At 43.9% G+C, this 21966-nt stretch overlaps 1 protein-coding gene across 1 annotated transcript in view; it reads left to right on the forward strand.

Annotated features, from left to right (window-relative positions):
* Nucleotides 1-21966, forward strand: part of LOC144762984 (extracellular calcium-sensing receptor-like) — a 175180-nt gene that overhangs the window by 58344 nt on the left and 94870 nt on the right. Inside the window, exons 2-3 of the mRNA XM_078648297.1 lie at nt 3940-4185; nt 6873-7164. Coding sequence (XP_078504423.1) covers nt 3940-4185; nt 6873-7164 — 538 coding nt within the window. The remainder of the gene's footprint in view (nt 1-3939; nt 4186-6872; nt 7165-21966) is intronic.

Raw genomic sequence — 21966 nt, forward strand, 5'->3', positions numbered from 1 at the left:
GGCCTCGCAAGGGCTGAAATGCCCTGAGTCTCAATGTCAGGGAAGGCTGCGCTGGCAGCCAGAACACAAAGCCTAAACGTAGCAACTGTCCACTAAGTGCTGGACAGTTGTAAATACAGATTGCCAACGTTGGAGCCTCGTGGGCTCAAGAACCACCACTGTGGCACTGCTGAGCCTCTCTGGGCTCTAGAACAATTGCGGGCGATGAGCCTTTCTGGGCTCTGAGCACGAACTGACACCCTGAGCCTCTCTGGGCTCGCAGAATGAAGGACGGCCGCCCCACTGGGCGGTGGAGCCTCTCGGGGCTGAAGAACAAAGGAATGCCCTCCTCGAGCCTCGTAAATTACCTGTGGGCGGGAGCCTCGGGGCTCGAAACACAAGGAAATGCCCTGAGCCTCTCGGGGCTCGTCACGGATGTGGGCGCAACGTTGGAGTCCCTCACGGGGGACTCGGAACAAAAGGGAAGGCCCCACGAGCCTCTCAGGGCTCGAACACTATTGGCCTCTCTCAGGCCCGTGGACTGCAGGGGAGGGTTAGGCACCGGCAATGTGCCCCGACGCCCTCCTCCCTGCACTCGGTCTCCTGGCCCCACTCACCTCCTCGCTCTGCTCCGGGGATCTCCTCTCGCTCCTCGGAGCCCGGGGGGGGGGGGGAGAACGACGACGCTGGTTCCTCGGGTGCTTCCTGCCTCTCAGGCAGGCGGCCAATCACAGCGCGAGTCGCCCGGCGAGCCTTCGGCAGCTGTAACCAATCACAGCGCGGCTCTCCGGGTGACGTCAGCGGCTGCACTCTCTCGGTCCCGGGGCTGTGGCGGTGAAACCACGGGGCAATGCCGGGTGGGCTCCGGCTTCCAATTAAAATGGCAAAGTAAAACGGGCAAATGCAGCGCTCTCAAGCGCCAAGGACAAGAGAGCAGCACTCTCAGAATAAAAACGCTCAAAGCGCTAGCAGGCAAATAAGCGCTCCCAAGCGCTAGGCAGTAAAGATAAAGCGCTCCCAGCGCTAGGCAGCACGAAGGAAGCGCTCTTCAGCGCTAGGGGCAAAAGTAAAGCTCCAGCAAGGTCTGGAGGCAGGCAGGGGGCAAGGCTGGGACCAGAGCCAGCACACTGGGTCTCCAGGCAGGGAGACAGTCCAAGTGGCGGTCCTCCTGGCCCCAGCAACAGCAACAGCCCCTCTGGCAGGATCCAAAAGCAGAACAACATTCATGGGGACACAGCCCCTTCTTATACTGTGAAATCCTTTGTTTCAGGGTGCAGGGTGGGGGGAAAACCAGTTGCAGCTGGCTTGGGAGTACCCTTGATGGCCCAACCACCCCTTTCATTCACTGGGGAGGCTAGGGTCGTTAGACACACCACAGGGGGCGGAGCCAGCATTGTGTTGGGAAAAACCCAGCCCCATTCAGGACACAGGTGCACTCCTCCCACACATCACGCATGTTAATCTCACACTCACCACCGGGCAGACCCATCCAGACTTCCTGGAGCCTGGCATGCCAGCCAGCTCCACCCAATCACGCTCCAGCACCCTCACTGCACACATACATCAATGTCCAGAAGTAGCACTTCCCTTCTAGACACATACAAGCCGCACATACCATCGCACAGCATTCATTCTCACGAGTTCACACATACCAAACTCGAGCCTGCACTCCCCACGCATCAGGAACTAACATGGACACACACATTCCCCATGCATTCCTATGGGAGGGCAGGCCAGCCATACTACACGCACGCACTTTACCCTGGGACACAGGAAAAAAGTGCGCAGAGACCCAAAAATCACTAACACAGGGTCACAAATAAAAGCAAAAAGATTAGGGGTGAACCTGCCCTAAGGGCCAAGTCCAACAGGTTGTTAGGGTTTTTTTTGGTAACCACCCTCTTCTCACCTAGCAGCACCAAACAATAATACTTGAGAATAGTACTGATCCCTGGAGATTCTATGAGCGCTCCTACCTAGCAGTGTTACCAAAATTGCAAGATTTACTAAATCAAAACACGCCCTACCGCGAGCCGCTATTTACATGTACAGAAAGCTAAACGTGTAGTCGTAATAAATCACAAACACCTATTGCGCGCACCCCGTAATTGGAGGCAATCACGCTCCACAGCCGGACATCGTTCTCGTTCTCACTGTGACAGATCTCCATGCCACATATCGTGCAAGTGGCATTCACTCATCGAGCTCTCCTAGCTATTGGATGCGATAACGCCCCAAAGAATATTATTGCGCAGTTCATGCTTTTATCTACCTGAATGTGATGATCCATCTCCACCTTTACAGTTTTAAACACAAATTATTTGATGGTAAATTCCTGACGAAGGCACCCCCTAGTGCCGAAACGCGCGTCGAAGACACCATCTTTACCACCCATAATTGTCCTGTATTTTTTAACTAAGAAATTAATGATATGTATCCAAATAGTCATGATGATGATTTTAAAATATAAATGTATTCGCAAAAATAATTAAAATGTATAGTTTTTTAACTTTTGTTTTTTATTGAACTCATTTCCTACATTGTGTATACTTAAGATTGCATGGGAAAGTTATTTTCTATTGCGTGTTTTCAACAATAAACATATGTTGGTAATGTGTAATGCCCTTTTTTGATACATATTGCACGCTACACAAACAATATAGACACACCATAATATACACACCCACAGGGACTACAAGCACAACATTCACAAGCACCACAATAACAATATTTGTTTTTACGTGCCAGTACAGGTAAATGTATGTAAATGTATTGCGACTTATATAGCGCACGTATCACCCGAACGCATCAAGGCGCTTGCCTTGGGAACCCGTCCTGGCTTTTCCCTGTGAGATAACTCCTACTGGGTATCCCCAGGGTGAAAGCCAGGCATCCCGCAGCGGGTGGGCCACCGTAGTGGAGATTAAGCAACTATTGCCCAGAGTTGCAGCGTGGGACCCCATGATTAGAATAGGCACCGAGGCGAGAATTATCGAGTCCGTGGACATTTTGGGCTCAGGACCCTGCCGCGTCAGGAATTGAACCCTGGTCCCGGGCCAGACCTCTGCATCAGGGTCTGCCGCTCTAATCAGTGAGCCACACTCCTCCAGGTGAATTAAGTTTACTTTGATAAGTTGTAATATGAACACTACTGCATTATATATTAAAAAAATGCATGTAAGAGCAATGTAAAAATACTTTAGGCTACAGCAATTGTCAACACATGATTTATAGTAAGACATTTGTAAAAGTAACTTACCTTAGATCCCAGCGACAAGGGCATCATTTAGCTTCGTGGTGGAGCCAAAGCAGCAAAGGAGAGGCCTGGACGATGGGGTTCAAGATGGAAATGGAAACAGGAAAAACCTTAGTTCCTTCAATTCTGCCGACTTGTAGTGGGAGGTTTTCTTACCACAGTTTGCTTGACAGAAAGGCACATCATATTTAGGTCGGCAGGAATCCTAGCTGGACTCTAGCTGCTTCTGCCTCTGAAACTGTTAGGGCTGAAGAATAATCCTGGCAGTGTTGGTGGGACTCATGTGGTCTTTTGTCTATTGACCCGCTCAGATCTAAATAGAGTGGGCGGGTCGCCAAGTAGGCGGGTTGAGAAACCACTGAAAAAGTGGTGGCAGGACCAGATCCGCCAACGTCTAAATCAGGCCTTTAGCCTATTTCTGCTTTTGGTTGTAGATGCTGGGTGGCTACTCCACTCAGCATCTCACAGGGTGAGGCTCCCCATCCAGATATATCTCCTGTGCAGTGGTGTACTGACAGGTCAACATCTGCACCGTTAAGGTCTGTCTTCTAAACAGTGAGATGCTGGCTTCTTTAAAGGGAGAGTCTGGCCCCTGTACAATCGTGTTGGCTTTGAAACAGGGATAAGCTGGCTTCTGTAGAGTGAGCAGTTGACTTGTGTACATTGATAAGCTACCCCCATATGTCCTTCTCTTTCATCCACAGGTGGCCAGTAGAAGGGATTGACATTCCATGTCTAAGGATGAGCCTGGCCTGCCCTGTCATTCTTCTCCTTATCTCAGTGGTCAGAGAGGCATCACTTCACCCTGGGTGTGCCCTGCACAGCAGGACCTTGGAAGGGCTCTCTAGGGACGGAAACATTATTATCGGAGGTTCATTTGTCGTTCACTCCAACTTTCGCTTTCTTCAACCTTCCTTCCAAGATGTCCCAGAAAGGATCTCCTGTGAGGGGTGAGAAACAGTTCTACATGCTGTAAAGTGTATTCAGGGGTAGAAAACCATTAGTGTCTAATGCTAAGCATGTAGAGGCCAGGTTCTCTGCACTATTAAATGACTTAGGAAGAGAAAAAACTGCTCTCCTGAGAAAGGTAAGACAGAATTTATTAAATCTATGATCTATGTCGTGGATCTAAAGTGACAATTAACATTTTACACTGGACTGTTATTTCTGTTGAGGAGGTTGAAAAGCAAGTGAGCCTGGGACCCAGATCTGGGTATACCTGGTGCACTTTAGTGTCAAATGCAAAAACAACAAGGTGATGGATGGAATGCTTCAATGAATCTCAGCCATTCGCAAATGCTCGGGCCGCATCCTAATCCATCTATTTTTGCCCACCATGCCAGCCAGACGTGGGTCCTGGGGTTACTGTACCACTCGAACCAGGCTGTGGTCAGCTGAAGAGCCCTAACTAGGGCAAACACGCTCCTGGGTTGTTTGTATTTCGGTTCAGGGTAGACCTGGCCTGGCAGTTCAGGTTGGACTGTTCCCTTGAGAAGCAGGGTCAAGACTGATTTGCATATGGCTGGGTCAAAACTGAGGTGGCATGGTGAGCAAAAAAGAATGGATTGGGATGTGCACCCGAGTGATTGTCTAAGACTAAGATTAATTCAAGTATTCCATCCATTACCTTGTTATTTTTAGCCAATGAGAACACAGCAGTGCTTGAGAGTGAGGGCATGCACATTGTTCCATGGGATTTAGCAGTGTTCATTGACAAGGCTACACCTAGCCGAGTATCGTGGTTTACTAAATCTCAAGCACCACAAGATTCTCCCAGTGGGTGAGTTAGAGTGCCTTGTGATATGTCCAAGGCTTTTCATTTTAATTGCAGCACTTTACCCTGAGTGACACACCCAGTGATCCTACCTGCAATGTATCGCCTTATATAGTATGCTCTGATGCTCTAACAAAGACAGTCATCAAAGCAAGTTTTTTTTACTGAGTAGTGAGGCGGTGGTAGGGTCTTTATCGGAACAGAGCGGGGCTCGTTGTTGGGAAAGGGTTTCATGCTCCTTCCCCTATCCATGAGTGAGCCGTCTACATTTTCTGCCATCAAGCCCTTCAAGTGATCATCCCAGTTAGAATCTCCAATAAATCTCTAGCCTGCCTGGACTACAGAGGGTTGTTCCAGAGGAACAGTTTCCCTATTCTTGCATTTTCTCTTGTGATTCATGCTGAATGTGGGTTGTCATGTGTCCCAATTTTTGGAGGGCATTACTTACATTGCTTAATTTGTCAGGATTCCTCCTTCATAAGATTGGGGTGTTGTACTGTGGGAGTTGCAGCAGCTCTGGAACCATGTGCTCCCGTGTTCCAAGTTCTATTTCCTTAACCCAGTCAACTCCCCAGAGTGCCACTTGGATCTGACTGGCCTCAGGAGAGCAGCCCCTTGGCTGCTTCATCAATAAACTTGAATTTAACCCACCCAGGACTGGCTTGTTCATGTGTACTTGAAACCTACATAAGGACATTAAGTTGTACTGATTTCTCCTTTTAAATACAAATCATCCCTCCTCTTCCTACATTACTTGCCTTCAAATCAATACTTTCAAAGATTCTCCAGGGTAATATGTGCAATTATTCAACCATTCTCATAGCAACATGCACGCTTTCCCTGGTTGGACCGTAGCACACATTTAAACAAGTATGCTGTGCACAAACAAGGACAGTGTTATTTATTATAATGAATGCATGGCCCTCAGGTCAGCCACAACTGTCCGAAATGCAGAAAGGCTGGTTCAAATCTGCGCAGTTTTTCACTTTGCAGGTGTTAACCTTCATGCACTTCAAGAGGGATCTGGGAACCCGTCTGCAGGCCGGTGCAGTCCCTTCAAATGGCTGCCCTCAGGGGCTGTACTAACAGTGTGCCACTTCTTTGTGCGGCACTGCTATCAGTATTAAAGAAGGGTCCGCACAAGCATTTGTGGCACCTTCAGTAATACCACATTTTACTCGAAGCCCACAAAGCGGGCGCTAATGCCTATTGTGCCTCACGGGCATGTAAATTACGGTCTAGGGTCTTCACATTGAATGAAGCTTTCTGTGCATAATCAATCAATCAGTAGGTTTGTACAGCACTACATGTCCCCCATGGTCCAGGCACTGGCAGGTCTAGTTGATTAGCTGATTAGCCAGGGCTTCAGGGATTTTGTGGAACTCTGGAAGAGATGGGGAGGTGTGTGGATGAAATGAGTAGCTTATTCCACCTCTTCGCTGCTAGATAGGGGAAAGAGTGACCTACACATATGCTGCGTCAGATGTGGGCGGTGAGGGTTAGAGAAAGGGACAAAGAGCAGAGGTGTCTGGTGGGCGGTTGGAAGGTCAGGTGGTAGTTCAGGTAGGCGGGTCCGCAGGTGTGTAGGGCCTTGTACGCATGGGTCAGGAGCTTGAACTGGAATATTTTCTGAACAGGGAGCCAGTGGAGGTTTGTCTATGGAGATCCAGGATGAGTCTGGCTGCAGCATTCTGTATGGTCTGCAGTCGACGGAGCAGATGAGCTGCGAACCCTGTGTAGAGAGTGTTGCCAAAGTCCAGTCGGCTAGAGATGATGGATATATTGAGATGAGGTATATATTGTTACAGTGCATTGTTACACATGGCCATATGATATGTTTTACACATTTCACTGTTTATACAGGTTCCAAATCAGGTACTACCGGGATGTATTAGGCATGATGTTTGCAGTAGAAGAAATTAATCGGAATCCAAACATACTACCCAATGTGACTCTTGGCTTCAGAGTATATGATTCCTGCATGTCAGAGGCCAGAGCCATCATGGGAACATTGGATTTGCTCTCAGGGGTGGAAAGCACAGTGCCTGCTTACGACTGCTGGCCTCATCAGTTACTGGCTGGGATTATGGGGGATCTGGTATCAGCTTTATCTATTCCCATGGCCCGGATGCTCGGAATTTTTCATATACCTCAGGTAACTGTATACAGTTTGTTTACTCTAGTTTACAGTATTACATGTAATGCCAACTAATAGTTTCCCTCATTTAACTATGCTTATCATCCAAAATGCTGCCTCATCAGTTTCTGAATTAACCCTCTCATTGATCACCTTATGCATGGGCCTAGTTTGGGAATGCTTTGCTTTAAAAAACATAGGGGCTATCTTTATATATTACAAATATATCTGCAATTAACACTGTTCTGGATTGTTTATGTGTAAATATCTCTAAAAACGGGTGGGGCAATTGGTATACAAGGTGGTGTGATGTGCTCAATTGTTGAAGAAACCCTTTCAATAGGAATTGGACAGGTTGGTATCAGAGGGGGTTATTGATGTTGTTAGTCCTTGGATTGACCACCTCCAGAGTTTGTAGGCATAAAGACGGCAGAGATGCTCTGCATGTGTGTAAACCGGAGATATCTCAGCCAGAAACTCTAAACTGACAGGCATACTCTCCCAAACATCACAGATATTGTGTCCAGTCAGGGGAAGGCTAATATGAATTTTGTTTTTCCTTTAAAAATAATCAGGTGGAGATTAGTGAGAAATAACTGACTTCTTTTGTGATGTCATTAGGAATGTATAGATTCAATACAAACATTTATCTTGCAAAGACTGTAAAGAAAGCCTGCGAGCTAGAAGACCAGAATTAGCTTCAGGTTTGTCTGGGTCTGTGGAGTAGTAATCCAAATTTGTATGGGATTATGCAAGTCCCTTGCTCACTTTGCCACTGGATTCAAGCAAGCCTGGCTGAAGACGGCTGTAATGCCAGAAACCGGTCTAGGAAGCTTGTTTCCGGTCCAGGGAAGGCATGGCTTGGCAGTTCGGGCTGGACTGTTCCTATGAGGCAAAGGGTCAGACTGATTTGCATATGGCCATGTCTGAACTGGTGTGGCAGAGTGGGCTAAAGAACTGTGATGGATTAAACCCAGATCTGTTGACTGGGTGTGAGTGTTTGATTGGTTCAGATGCTAGGTCCATCACCACCCGTTTCTGTACCGCTTTGTTCGCCATAAGTTGGCAGGGTATGTTCAGACATGAGTCCCTTGCTCACTTTGCCACTGGATTCAAGCAAGCCTGGCTGAAGACGGCTGTAATGCCAGAAACCGGTCTAGGAAGCTTGTTTCCGGTCCAGGGAAGGCATGGCTTGGCAGTTCTGGTTGGACTGTTCCCATGAGGCGCAGGCTCAGACTGATTTGCATATGGCCATGTCTGAACTGGGGTGGCAGAGTGAGCTAAAGAACGGTGATGGATTAAACCTAGATCTGTTGACTGGGTGTGAGTGTTTGATTGGTTCAGATGCTCCGTCCATCACCACCCCCTTTTGTACCGCTTTGTTCGCCATAAGTTGGCAGGGTATGCTCAGACGTGAGTCCCTTGATCACTTTGCCACTGGATTCATGCAAGTTTGGCTGAAGACGGCTGTAATGCCAGAAACCGGTCTAGGAAGCTTGTTTCCGGTCCAGGGAAGGCATGGCTTGGCAGTTCGGGCTGGACTGTTCCCATGAGGCACAGGGTCAGACTGATTTGCATATGGCCATGTCTGAACTGGAGTGGGAGAGTGGGCTAAAGAACGGTGATGGATTAAACCCAGATCTGTTGACTGGGTGCGAGTGTTTGATTGGTTCAGATGCTCCGTTCATCACCACCCCCTTTTGTACCGCTTTGTTCGCCATAAGTTGGCAGGGTATGCACAGACGTGAGTCCTTTGCTCACTTTGCCACTGGATTCAAGCAAGCCTAGCTGAAGACGGCTGTAATGCCAGAAACCGGTCTAGGAAGCGTGTTTCCGGTCCAGGGAAGGCATGGCTTGGCAGTTCGAGCTGGACTGTTCCCATGAGGCACAGGCTCAGACTGATTTGCATATGGCCATGTCTGAACTGGGGTGGGAGAGCGGGCTAAAGAACGGTGATGGATTAAACCCAGATCTGTTGACTAGGTGTGAGTGTTTGATTGGTTCAGATGCTCCGTCCGTCACAACCCCCTTTGGTACCACTTTGTTCGCCATAAGTTGGCAGGGATGCTCAGACGTGAGTCCTTTGCCCACTTTGCCACTGGATTCAAGCAAGGCTGGCTGAAGACAGCTGTAATGCCAGAAACTGGTCTAGGAAGCTTATTTCTGGTCCAGGGAAGGCATGGCTTGGCAGTTCAGGCTGGACTGTTGTCATGAGGCACAGGGTCAGACTGATTTGCATATGGCCATGTCTGAACTGGGGTGGCAGAGTGGGCTAAAGAACAGTGATGGATTAAACCCAGATCTGTTGACTGGGTTTGAGTGTTTGATTGGTTCAGATGCTCCGTCCATCACCACCCCTTTTTGTACCGCTTTGTTCACCATAAGTTGGCAGGGTATGCTCAGACGTGAGTCCCTTGCTCACTTTGCCACTGGATTCAAGCCTGGCTCAAGACGGCTGTATGCCAGAAACCGGTCTAGGAAGCTTGTTTCCGGTCCAGGGAAGGCATGGCTTGGCAGTTCAGGCTGGACTGTTCCCATGAGGCACAGGGTCAGACTGATCTGCATATGGCCATGTCTGAACTGGGGTGGCAGAGTGGGCTAAAGAACGGTGATGGATTAAACCCAGATCTGTTGACTGGGTGTGAGTGTTTGATTGGTTCAGATGCTCCGTCCATCACCATCCCCTTTTGTACCGCTTTGTTCCAATATGCAGCAACCTTGATCATTCAGCACCAAATACTTCCAATTCGAAAGCAACTTGAAAACTGGATTAATCACAGCAGCTGGAGAACCCTACAGATAACAGGACAAGTTCGCTACCGAAACATTGCATGCTCCATGAAGAGAAATGTCTTTGTAAATTAAGGACCCGTTTAAAGCATCCTCACAGCCGGAACCACTAAGGAAAACATCTGTGTCTCCATTCCTGTATCTTAATACGAATGGTAATTCCTAGAAATCATGCACATAACCTTCCCCTAGCACTTCATATCTGCCTACCTGTCGGTATTGGAGACCGGTAGGGTGATGTAACCATGGATTATCCAGTTTTTGGATGGTGTCTCAGCCACGATGAAAGGTATTTGGTCAAATTTCTCAATGTGCAACATGGTATATTTTGCATCTCTCTGTGCCATTACTATCTATCTATCTGTTAGATCATATTTATAAAACAGACTAGTACCAGTTGAAGACGTGGCCTAAACGTAGAGTTTGCAACATCCAGCTTAGCATCACAATGGACTGTAGTTGTGACTGTCCATGCTGTAATATAGACATATCTTGCTGTATTATATCAATTGCAGACAATACTTGGTTGCCCAGTGAATACATTCTAGCTGATAATGTGGTCATACCATTGGCAACCAAAGCCAAAGCCTGTTCTAAATTAGCCTTATCAATCTTGCTCAGTCTCTCAGTAACTTCCTGTTGAGAAATTTTCCACAACTCATTGTATATTCCATACAATAAGTGCTTTTGACTTGGGATCCGGGGACCTAATATAAAATTCTTGAGATCCATGTCATCAGAAAGAAGGGATAAGTGTTGCTTCTCCTGGGAGAGTGTTGAGGTCTTTAGCCAATCAAAGCACAACTTCCCAACACTATATAATGTTACCACCCCGAGTGTTCTGATTGTACATATCGCTGATCAGGCCTATTGATCTTAAACCCTTCGGTGTTGCCCAGGACTCTAGATTGACATCCATTAGTGATCACAGGCCAAACCAACCATCCCTTCCAATTTGGTTCTGATGAATTGTAAGAACCATTACGCATCATGCTGTCTAGTATATCCTCAGTGAAGTGTGTTAAGTGCTGCCAATTCTCGAAGCGTGAGAGTGCAGGAATACGAGGTGTGTACAAATCCTTCATTTTGGCTATCCCATGACTGGAAGTTTGTTGCACTGTTTTATTCAGGAAAAACATTTGATGAGGTATGAGGCATGCCCTAATTAAGGCCTCAGTTCCCTGAACCTGCCAATCTTTCATCCCACAGACATATTTTGCATCTATGGTGTCTTTCCAAAAGTTGAAACCCAGTACAGTTAGGAAATAAAGGGCAGAGTATATCATCTTGATGTTTGTTAGCATATTTTTCTTTGCAGGTGTAGGTTCAAGCCTATAAAAATAAGAGGCTGGGTCTCATGTGTGAAAACCAAAAAAATAAGCAAATCTTTATTCAATTGTCTTTGAATTACCTTTCAGCGGTGTTAGGCAGTTTTCCTATTGAGTGTAATTATAAACAGCGTGAGGGATACTAGCTTTATTTAAGGAGTAGTGACCATAATGATGATAACAGAACATGTCGCCAAAATTAGATGTACCATCATGCAATTTATCATTAGAAAATGTTGCCGATTGCTCTAGGTCTGCAAGGAAATTGTGCACAGTTTCAATGTCCCAATCATCAGAGTATGTACCAGAAGTGATGAAATCATTTAAAGAATTTTAAACAAATATGGAATTTGCAAATGTTCAGTAGGACCATACACATCATACGATACCTTGTCCCACATTATACCTTCTGGAACTGCTATAAAGTTCACCAGGGACAAGTCCCTTAGTTTACGGTGTGATGATGCATGTAGTCATTGAACCAAGTTCACATATTGTATTGGAGAGCGTTCTGGGAGGTAGTGGTTGTTCAAAAGTAGGGAAAAGACAGTTAGCAAACCAATCCAGAGGATCAAGAAAAGTAATACAATTGTAATCCAGAGATGTATTAATGTAACAACAAAGTATGTAATTTTCAGCCAAAGATAGAGAGCATACACTTATAACTTGATAGGGAGTGTGGTGGTGATAGCTCAGGTTCACTGGAATCCGATGAAAAGTGGTCATAATGTACAAAGTAGCCAGATGCCGTCCGGTCTATTTTTGACAGCTCAGCAGGTTTTGTAGAAGCAGGAGATGACTCGATCTGTGGCATATTCACATAAACGTCGTCAATATTTCAAAATTAGATTTCTGTACTTGTTGATTGTACTGTTGTAGTTGTTTAAACAGGGAGAAGTAGCACTTCATTGGAGTCTAATATTTCTCATTGGAGTTTGGAATCTTCTGTTGTTATTAAAGCTTCCATCTGAACTTCCTGTATGGTAGCTAGAGGAGTTTGACGGCTATCCAGGAGCCCAGGAGCCTACTGTTGAAAATTGGCCACATAGTGTGATTTGATGAGATCAATGGAGACAAACCTTTTGTCTCGGCTGCCGTCAAGAGGCAGAAGAAGTACAGTTTGATACCTTGCGACTGCCAGGACAGGTAAGATGGCCCAAATTCTTTTTTTATCCACAATTTTTTCCCTGACCAAGTCCCAAATCTTCGGGACCCAGCTAGTTCTGGAACTAGCTTCACTTCCTCTGTGGCGGTACGTTTTACTTGGACGTTGCTTTGTAAAGCCCGGAATTCATTGAGCTCCTGTAAAACAGCTGAACGTTCATTGATGTCAAATGGTGTTTCCGCCACCACTGCGCAGACACTATCAAGGTCTGGCAACCACATTTTACCCCAAACAGGACTTCGTATGGAGCACAACCGCTTAGGTATTTTCTTTTTAAATAATTTGTATTGAAATTTTCTAATTAACGAAGAGACATGATCTTATACATCATAATGGCGGATTTGTACAAAAGATCAATGATAACAGCATATTACCTAACACAGTCAATCAATCAATTAGAGGGTTTATAAAGCACACTACTTCCCCGTGAGGATCTAAAGGCACTGGGGGGAAGGGAGGGTGAACGCTGCTCTGTTCAGTCGAAGAGCCAGGTCATGATGGTCTTCCTGAAGGTGTACATGGAGGAGGCACGCCTGATGTCTGCTGGTAGCTCATTCCAGGTCTTTGCCGCGATGTGGGAGAACGATCTTCCGCCTGATCTGTCTCTGTCGATCCGCGGGGTATTGACCAGTGCAAGGTTGGATCATCTCAGGTTTCTTTCGGGTATGTGGAAGTATACTCTGTTGTGTAGGTATTTGGGTCCGTAGTTGTGCAAGCACTTGTAGGTGTGAGTGAGGATTTTGAAGGCGACCCTTTTCTCCACGAGGAGCAAGTGGAGGCGCCGCAGATGTTGACTGATGTGTTTGCGTCGGGGGATGTCGAGGACAAGTCTGGCTGCGGTTTTCTGTATTGTTTGCAGTTTGCGGAGTAGGGACTTGTTGATGCCGGCGTAGAGTGCATTGCCATAGTCGAGTTTGCTGGTGATCAGTTCGTGGGTGACTGTTTTTCTTGATTCAGGGGGGATCCATTTGAAGGTCATTCAGAGGATGAAGAGGGTGTTGAACCAGCTGGAGGTGACGGCGTTGACCAGTCCGTTCATGGAGAGTGATGCGTTGAGTATGATGCCGAGGTTCTTGCGTGGTCTGAGGGGGTGGGTGGGCTTCCGAGGGCGGTGGGCCACCAGGTGTTGTCCCATGCTGATGGGGTGGTTCCAAGGACGAGGACTTTTTTTTTCTCAGCGTTGAGTTTTAGGCACTGTTGGTCAGCCACTTCTTGCATTCCTCTCTGGAAGTTGAGTTTGGCGATGGTGGAGTATTTGGTGAGGGAGAGGATGAGCTGGGTGTTGTCGGCGTAGGATATGATTTTGAGGCTGTGTTGTCGGGCGATGTCTGCAAGGGGGGCCATGTAGATGTTGAAGAGGGTCGGGCTCAGAGATGACCCCTATGGTACTCCGCAGGTGATGTCGGTGGGGGCGATGAAGGGTGGTAGTCTGATCCTTTGGCTTCTTCCTATGAGGAACGAGCGGATCCAGTCTAGGGCTTTTCCTTGCATGCTGGCCTCTGTCACCTGAGCCGAATACCCCTGCTGGTAAAGGACTGCTTTAAGTCATGTTTTTTCCTCTCAACTACCTAATTTCCCTTGGGATGGTAGGCAGATGAGTACTACAAGGCCACACCCAAACTTCCTATTGCTTCTTTGTAAGCCCAAGAGCTAAACGCCGGTCTCTGGTCAGAATGTAGTGTGCCAATTGCATATGTCCCGATAAAGATGTGCAAATTGTGTCTAACAGTCCAGGTGTAAGCCGAGTACTGCGGCCAAACCCACAGGAATCTGGAGCATGAGTCCACTGCCACCAAGATATACTTGTAAGCCCCATCTGAGTGTAAGGGGACACAGTGGTCCAAATAAGCACAAGCCAGAGGCTTGTCTGAGATCAATAGAGGTATATGCGCTGAACATGCTACAGTGGAACATATCATCTATTAGCAGAGACCTTGGTTTGTTGGGTAAGACCTGGCCACGAGTAGCGATGCTTCAGTAATGATACTGTAGCTGAAATCCCTGCTCGAGCTGAACCCAGACCCTCAAGTGCAACTAGTATCAGTCCGAACCTGCGATCAGTGTTTGGTATAACTCTATCCCCCACTCCTGGAATCTGACCATAAGGTATGTTTTGTGCATCTAACTTGTAGGAGTACTTGAGTGGAAAGCCTTTTGGCAGGTGGGTGTCTTTGCGGGCCGTATTTATAGCCACCATGATGTCTCTGTCTAACCTCGTACCTGAACAAGTGATTACAGCAACGGCAGTAGTACGGACTGTTGCCTTAGTGGCTTTCCACAGTCATTGAATTCCCTTCCACGTGACCGCTAACACATTGATGGCTTAATGTATGGATAATATGAGCCCTTGGCATGCATTCTTTCAGCTTTGCTACTTTTTCCCAAAACATCTTGTGCTTGATTGTGCAACCCTTTGAATCTCAAAATCAATTTTGATCCCAGTAGTGAAGATATTTGTTATATGACAGGACACAGTAGTATGAATCGCACACTATGAGTGTGGCAAATTCGGGATCCATACTTTGTAGTGCCATTATCTGGGCTTTTAGTTCTGCCAGTTGCGCTGTACAGTCCCTTAGGGACTGAGTGTGTGTTTTTTTGGGACAGAACATACCGTCATGCATGCGCCCCCTTACGATTGCGCATGCCGCAGAATATTTTTGGCACGTTCCTACGGCAGGTTGAGCAGAGCCATTGATATAAATGATGTATTTTTATCAATCTAGTGGCATTATTTCATTCGGCAGGGGATATTCTTGTTCATACTGCAGGAATGCTTGTGTGTGAAGTGTAGAGTCGTATCGGAAGTCCACATCTTTTGCAGTGAGAGAGTTAGCTCATTGAATCCAACTTGGATGCAAGGCTTTAGCGTTTGGAACACTTGCTTTGGTAGTGGCCTCTAAGGCTGGTACTGGGGTAAATACAATAATTTACTTCCCCTGAGCCAGTGCTCTCTTTCTCACTACAGAAGTCTGTACCGCTGTGACCATTTTTTTAGTGGGTGCAATACGCATTTCAGTGTTTGTGTACAAATGTGATTTGTATGCAATAGGTACCGTATCACCCTCATTGAAACTGATATAGGTATACCCGGTTGGTCTAGCAACTACACGGGTCACCATGTGTAAATGTTTGGAAGCTATAATGTCAGCTTGTATGGAACATAAAATGTTTGTACGTTTCTATGTCTAATGGTTGATTGATAAAAGCAGGTCTGATTAAGCGGTAGAACAGTTTTATTCACTCTTCATAATCCACAATGTATGTCCTGCTAAGGATTCCTAAAATGGTTTGAAGTCTTTTCAGAGTTGTTGGAGGTTGGAGTAGTAGTGAGCATTTTTCTAAAAGATGGGCTGCCAGGCTTTTGCCTTCACTTGACAATACGTATCCCAGAAATAGGACATTGGGGTGGGCATTTTTTTATTTTCTTAAATTAAATTTGTAACCCAGGTCAGTTAACCCTAGAATTATGTGGTTTACTCTTGCCAAGTGTTCCATTAAGGTTTATGTTTATGTTTATGTTTTTGAGATTTTTATTGCGCACAAATACCCGAAGGTGTCTCGGCGCATATCGGACTGCCTGGGACAGATAGCTACCAGAAGACTCATTGATTGAATAACCAGGTTTTCAAGAGTTTACGGAAGATGGTAAGGGTGGGACTGGTTTTGATGGGCAAAGGGAGAGAGTTCCACCGCCTAGGGGTGGCTACTAAAAAACGTCTGTCTCCCCAGCTGGTGGTTCTGGTGCGTGGGACAGAAAGGAGGTGGGTACCAGCCGAACAAAGAGCTCTTTGCGGAGCATAGATCCGAAAAGCCTCTTTGAGGAACCTGAGTCCAGAGTCATGGATGGCCTTATAGGCAATACAAAGTGCCTTAAATTTTATCCGACTCTTGACTCTTAGCCAATGCAGGTGACGTATGGCCAGAGAGGTGGGGCGGCGGCTAGGGATGCCAAGCAGAATTCTGGCCGCTGCATTTTGCACAGATTGTAATTTGTATAAAATCCGTTCTTGCGTTCCAAGCCATGACAAAATATTGACTAGCTAAACATCGACCTACAAAAATATGGCAAGAAATATTGACTACAAACATATCGACTGCCTATACTCAAAAATATCGAAAAAAATATTGTTTACAATAATATAGTTGTATTAAATATTCATTTTTAAGTATATACAGATTAAAATATTAAAAATAAAATATATTACATACTAATACTAATTTAATAAAAAATACATTTAATATATACATTTTAACAAACATAACAAATAAACTTTCAAAAAGTTATACACACACATTTATACATATATATTAACATATTTCTATTTAAAAATATCATTTAACTATTATTTTTAAATTTGATTATGGTTAATTTTCTAAATAAACAAAAGCATAATTATTAAAATTAAAATAAAATAAAATACATTATAAGCAATTAAAATTAATACATATACATTTCCCACTATAATTGAAACAAAAGTAAACACATTCTTATACTAATAATATATAAAATGTACTACTCCCCACTCACACAACACAACAGTAATAACCTTGTTACATCACATAAAAGTAAAATCTGCTACTCACACTACAATAAATACAAAATCAGATAAAATATTAAATTGCAGAGTATAAAAATTTACTTTTTCCAATGCAATTATTACAACACTAGTAAAAAGTTTGACTGCAGAGAAATAAAATGTAATAATCCCACTCCAAAGGAGTACAATTTGCTATTCCCACTCCAGTCAGTGCAACAGTAGGGAAAGTGTTGGATTGCAGAGGGGTAACATTTTATATTCCCACTCCAGTCAGTGCAACATTAGGAAAAGTGTTGGATTGCGGAGGGGTAAAATTTACTATTCCCATGCCAATGAGTGCAACAGTATGGAAAGTGTTGGATTGCTGAGGGGTACCATTTACTATTACCACCCTGATGAGTACAACAGGAGGGAAAGTGTTGAATTGTAGAGGGGCAATAATTAATATTCCCACTCCAGTCAATGCAACGTTAGGAAAAGTGTTGGATTGTAGAAAGGCAAAATGTACTATTCCCGCTCCAGTCAGTGAAACAGTAGGTAAAGTGTTCGATTGTTAAGGAAAAAAATAATATTCCTACTGCAGATATTACTACATTAGAAACAAATACATTATCTACAAAGCAATAAAATAAATTCAAAAACAAAATAACAAATTAAAATATAAATAATAAAAAAGCAAAATATTTTTATTATAAACCTTTTTAAAATAGATGCATATTATAATTGTAAATACACAGCATACATAATTACAAACATTATTACAAATTAAATCCAAAAATAATTGTCATTAAAAAATTGTTTTATTTAAAAATATTTTATTAACAAAAAAGAATTTATAACATAGATTTTATTTTCGTTACCTCTCACCATAGAGCCCTACAAAACTTACAACTAACAGTTAAAATGCAACTTTAAAAAGCTAAATATTTACACTATTAACATAAATATTTATCAACAAACTAATTATCAATAATTAAAAATGTATTATTATTTAAATGAATTTATTTAACTTTCCACAACATATCCACACACAATATACAACACAATCGTAAAATGTATTTAAAAAGTCATTACAAAATTAACATATTAATTATAAATTAAATAATAATTATTAAAAAATATATAAATATTAATTATTTACATTTACTTACCACCCTGCACCCCTTTAAACCCCACAACCCACACCTACAATTAAACAAAATTACTTGCACAATTAACACAATTAATTATCAATTAAATAATTAATATTAGGAAGCAATTATTTATTATTTAATTAAAATGAAATTACTTCCCAACCTGTACTTCAATAAACCACAAAACCCACATAGAAAACATATTTTGAAAAAATAATTGACACTATTAACATAATTAATTATAAATTAAGTAATGAATATTAATTATCAATAAATTAAAATTAAATTACTTTTCAACCTAAACCCCTATAAACCCCACAACCCACAGATTAAATTTAAATTGTAAAACAATAATTATGGTATTAAGTTACTTACATTCAATTTAATAACTACTAAATAATTTACAAATACATTAAAAAACATAAACAAAAATTATATAAAAACATTACATCAAATACATTTAAAATATATGCCAATATACATAACAATGCTTTAAAATCGATATTATAAACAAATATAATATTGTAATCGATATTAATAACCTCGATATTTTAAAAATCGATTTTACTTACCTTAAAATCGACATTCTTGACAACGACATTCTTGCTGATGATATTTCCATGTCAGAATATTTTTGACTCAATATTTGTGCAAGTCTATATTTACAACTCAATATTTTGTCTCATCAACTTCCATTAACTCATCGTCCTTAAGATAAATATCATTTACATATGACAATGCCTCCTAATCAAAATTTTGAAGTCACTCTGTTACTGTAGCTGAATACAGCCAGGGGCTATTCTTATAATACTATGGTAAACAACAAAATTTGCCTGTGAAAATGCTGTCAAATACCCGCTTCTAGGTGCTATATTTTGGCAAAAAAATCAGTTTGAGATATCTAGGGGGCTGATTACGATGTGGGTCGGAAGTGCCTCCACAGTCCTGCCGGAGGCGGTCGGCCCATTGTACAATCTGATGCCCAAAATCCATTGCTTACCGGCCGACTCAGTTTCTCCAATTGTGAATGGAAATTCCGACTGCGAAGCCATCGGAAACGCCGGTCAGAGCCGTTCTGAGTGACTCCGACCCCGGAACCGCCCGCCCAATTAAGAATGTGTATTTCCTACACGCTGAAACTGTCGGACCAACCACCTCATCAGAGCATGTGGAAGCGGAGTATTTCAACTGCGAATGTCGTCACAACATGCTTCCTGTGACCTCTGCTTTGCAGCTATGGAGTCCATCGTTCATGTCATTGCTCTACTATACCTCTACGATGAACATTACAACCCGAACCCATGCAGTCGTCGCCGGCGGTAAGTAAGGCATCTACCATTACAGATTAACGTAACTACCCAGCGAAAGTCAATAGATTAGAAAGTGTTCAGTTGCATATTTATTATGGCAAATGAGGGAATGTTATCATCAGGTATCTACAGTCTGACCGGCAAATACTACTGGGAGAAACACAAATTTTATGTTTGAACAAGAATGCCCATAGCTAGATATATGTCTGTATACCGAAATGAATGGATGAGTACACCACAGCACACAACAAAACATTACAGGGCAACAGAACATCAATGCACTCACAAAAGTATGTCCACAGAAACATATACACTGGCACCAGGACCGCACCTACATTCATCATTTCCCTGGGCAGACCCTAACTATCTGAAATGCATATAAATACCACAAGATCTCATGTCATAGAATTTCACATTGCAGGAAGTGACATCATTTACCATAACCACATTGCCATTTTTCAAACACCATAGCAAGAAGCACCTTATCTAGTCTGTATAGTTTGAAATTAACCAACACCATGTATAAACCCCACATGAAAATGATGTCAAAATATATGGCTGATCTACCAAGTAGCATATGCAATATAATACATCCACCCAATCAAATGGAAAAGCTTGGCCTAGCTTGTTTAGAATCACACACCTCACTTAACCTGGTACACCAATTGTTGACAGATCAGTACATGACTATAAACACAAAATTGACTAATGCAGTCCAACCTGGTCTGCCACTTCCCCATAGACTCAATCATTTAGTCCCACATCCTGTGTCCTTATCTTTACAGCAGTGTCTGAGCAGGCATCCACCAAAGTCTCCGCTCTCCATTATCTCAGCCTCACTGCGGGGCAGGTAGCCAGGTCATCATAGGGAATCACAACCAGCATGGGATGTTGGATGTGTCAGGAATAACAACATGTGAAGGATCCAGCACAGATGCAGAGCAGGACTCAGACAGATGATCCCTAAATACAATCCCTAGCATGCACCCAGGTCTGCTTGCACACACACCTCACTCAAATACATTGGGACACAACTATCTTGGGGCTCCATATGCTTTGCCAGGCCAGTTTTACACACCCCTGGTGGACATGTGCCATTCCTTCACCACTGTTCACTGAGGCTAGCCTGCGGGGTATGAGCTAGGATACATACCTGTACAGTCAGGACATGGTATCAAAATGTCTCACCTGGAGTTACAGTATTCAAATCCCATGGCAGGATCCAAGGGGAAGACTGAGCAATCAGTGACAACATCTACCTACAAAGGGTAACTTGGCAGTTATGCCCACACACAACTCAGCCAAGGCAAGGCTAGGTGGAAGGAACATGTCCTGTGATGCCAATAGGTTTTGCATATGCTAGTGTTCTCCTAGCGGCCTAGCATATGCTAGTGTTATCCTAGCGGCCATGTCAGCAATCTGTCATGAACAATCAGTGGCATTCCGCAAGCTGCAGCTAACACATACTACATCCTAAATTTTCATCTGGCAACTGTTTGTGCATACTTATATCCACCTATCATTTCCATGTGTACATTTCAACATGACCTCCTGGCCTGCATAATCTCTACTTGTGCTGGTCTCACCTCTCTCACATCCACCTCAAAGTACATGCTCGTCTCCCAACCTATCCATCATACGCAAACTCTTCACAATCACCCTCTGCTGCTGCCATCCTTAAATCCATTTCTGCCCTCCACCCATGTATTCTAACTCTTCCACCCAGACTCTCACATGCACATTCTGTGCTGCACCTCTTAGACCCACACCTATATTCCCAGCATCCTCTCTTCATCACTATGTACATAGCACTGCTCCCATTCATGCTATGTACACAATAGACTGTAATCATCACCTCCTCAGCAGACATTAACTGTATCAAGTCAAAGATACACCTCTCATCCCCATTTTGCCCCTCACTAATGGCTTGGACCACACTTTTTTACAGAAGGTGCAGCATTATATCCAACCCTGACATTCACACTTAACACCTCAACACATCTCTAATCTAGACACTTAAATTGCTTAATGAATGTGTCCTCATTCATTCGCCTCTCACCGTTCACTCACCCTACTCTACTTATCGACTACTAATAGTCATTTGACAAACAAGTGCATCCACAGATTCAAACAAAACATACATCTACTGGCCAACACCTCACATCTCCCCATCCAGCACCCTAAGTTAAACAACTGGTGTATACCCTTGACATACACCTATCAACTTTGTTTCAAATGAAAACTTTAACCTTGTCTCACGGTGGCTCTCTCAAATTCACATTTCATCCATGCTCCATACTTCTATTGACTTCCGCACATTAACAACTACCTTTCTCAATGACACTGCCCTATCATAGTCTTCTCTCACTGGAGTGCCACAGACTACAGCTCTCCTGTCCTGCCAGTCTCTAACCTTGTGTAGCTGGTTCTACCTCAATCAGATATACCTATTCCTATCATACTGCGCCCAGGCTTCAACCAGTCTTAAAAGATCCCACTCTCTGATTCCCACACCCCAGCATTTAAAACAATTCACATTGTAACAATGAGGAT

This window comes from Lissotriton helveticus, chromosome 6, assembly GCF_964261635.1.
Source record: "Lissotriton helveticus chromosome 6, aLisHel1.1, whole genome shotgun sequence".
Classification (NCBI taxonomy): Eukaryota; Metazoa; Chordata; class Amphibia; order Caudata; family Salamandridae; genus Lissotriton; species Lissotriton helveticus.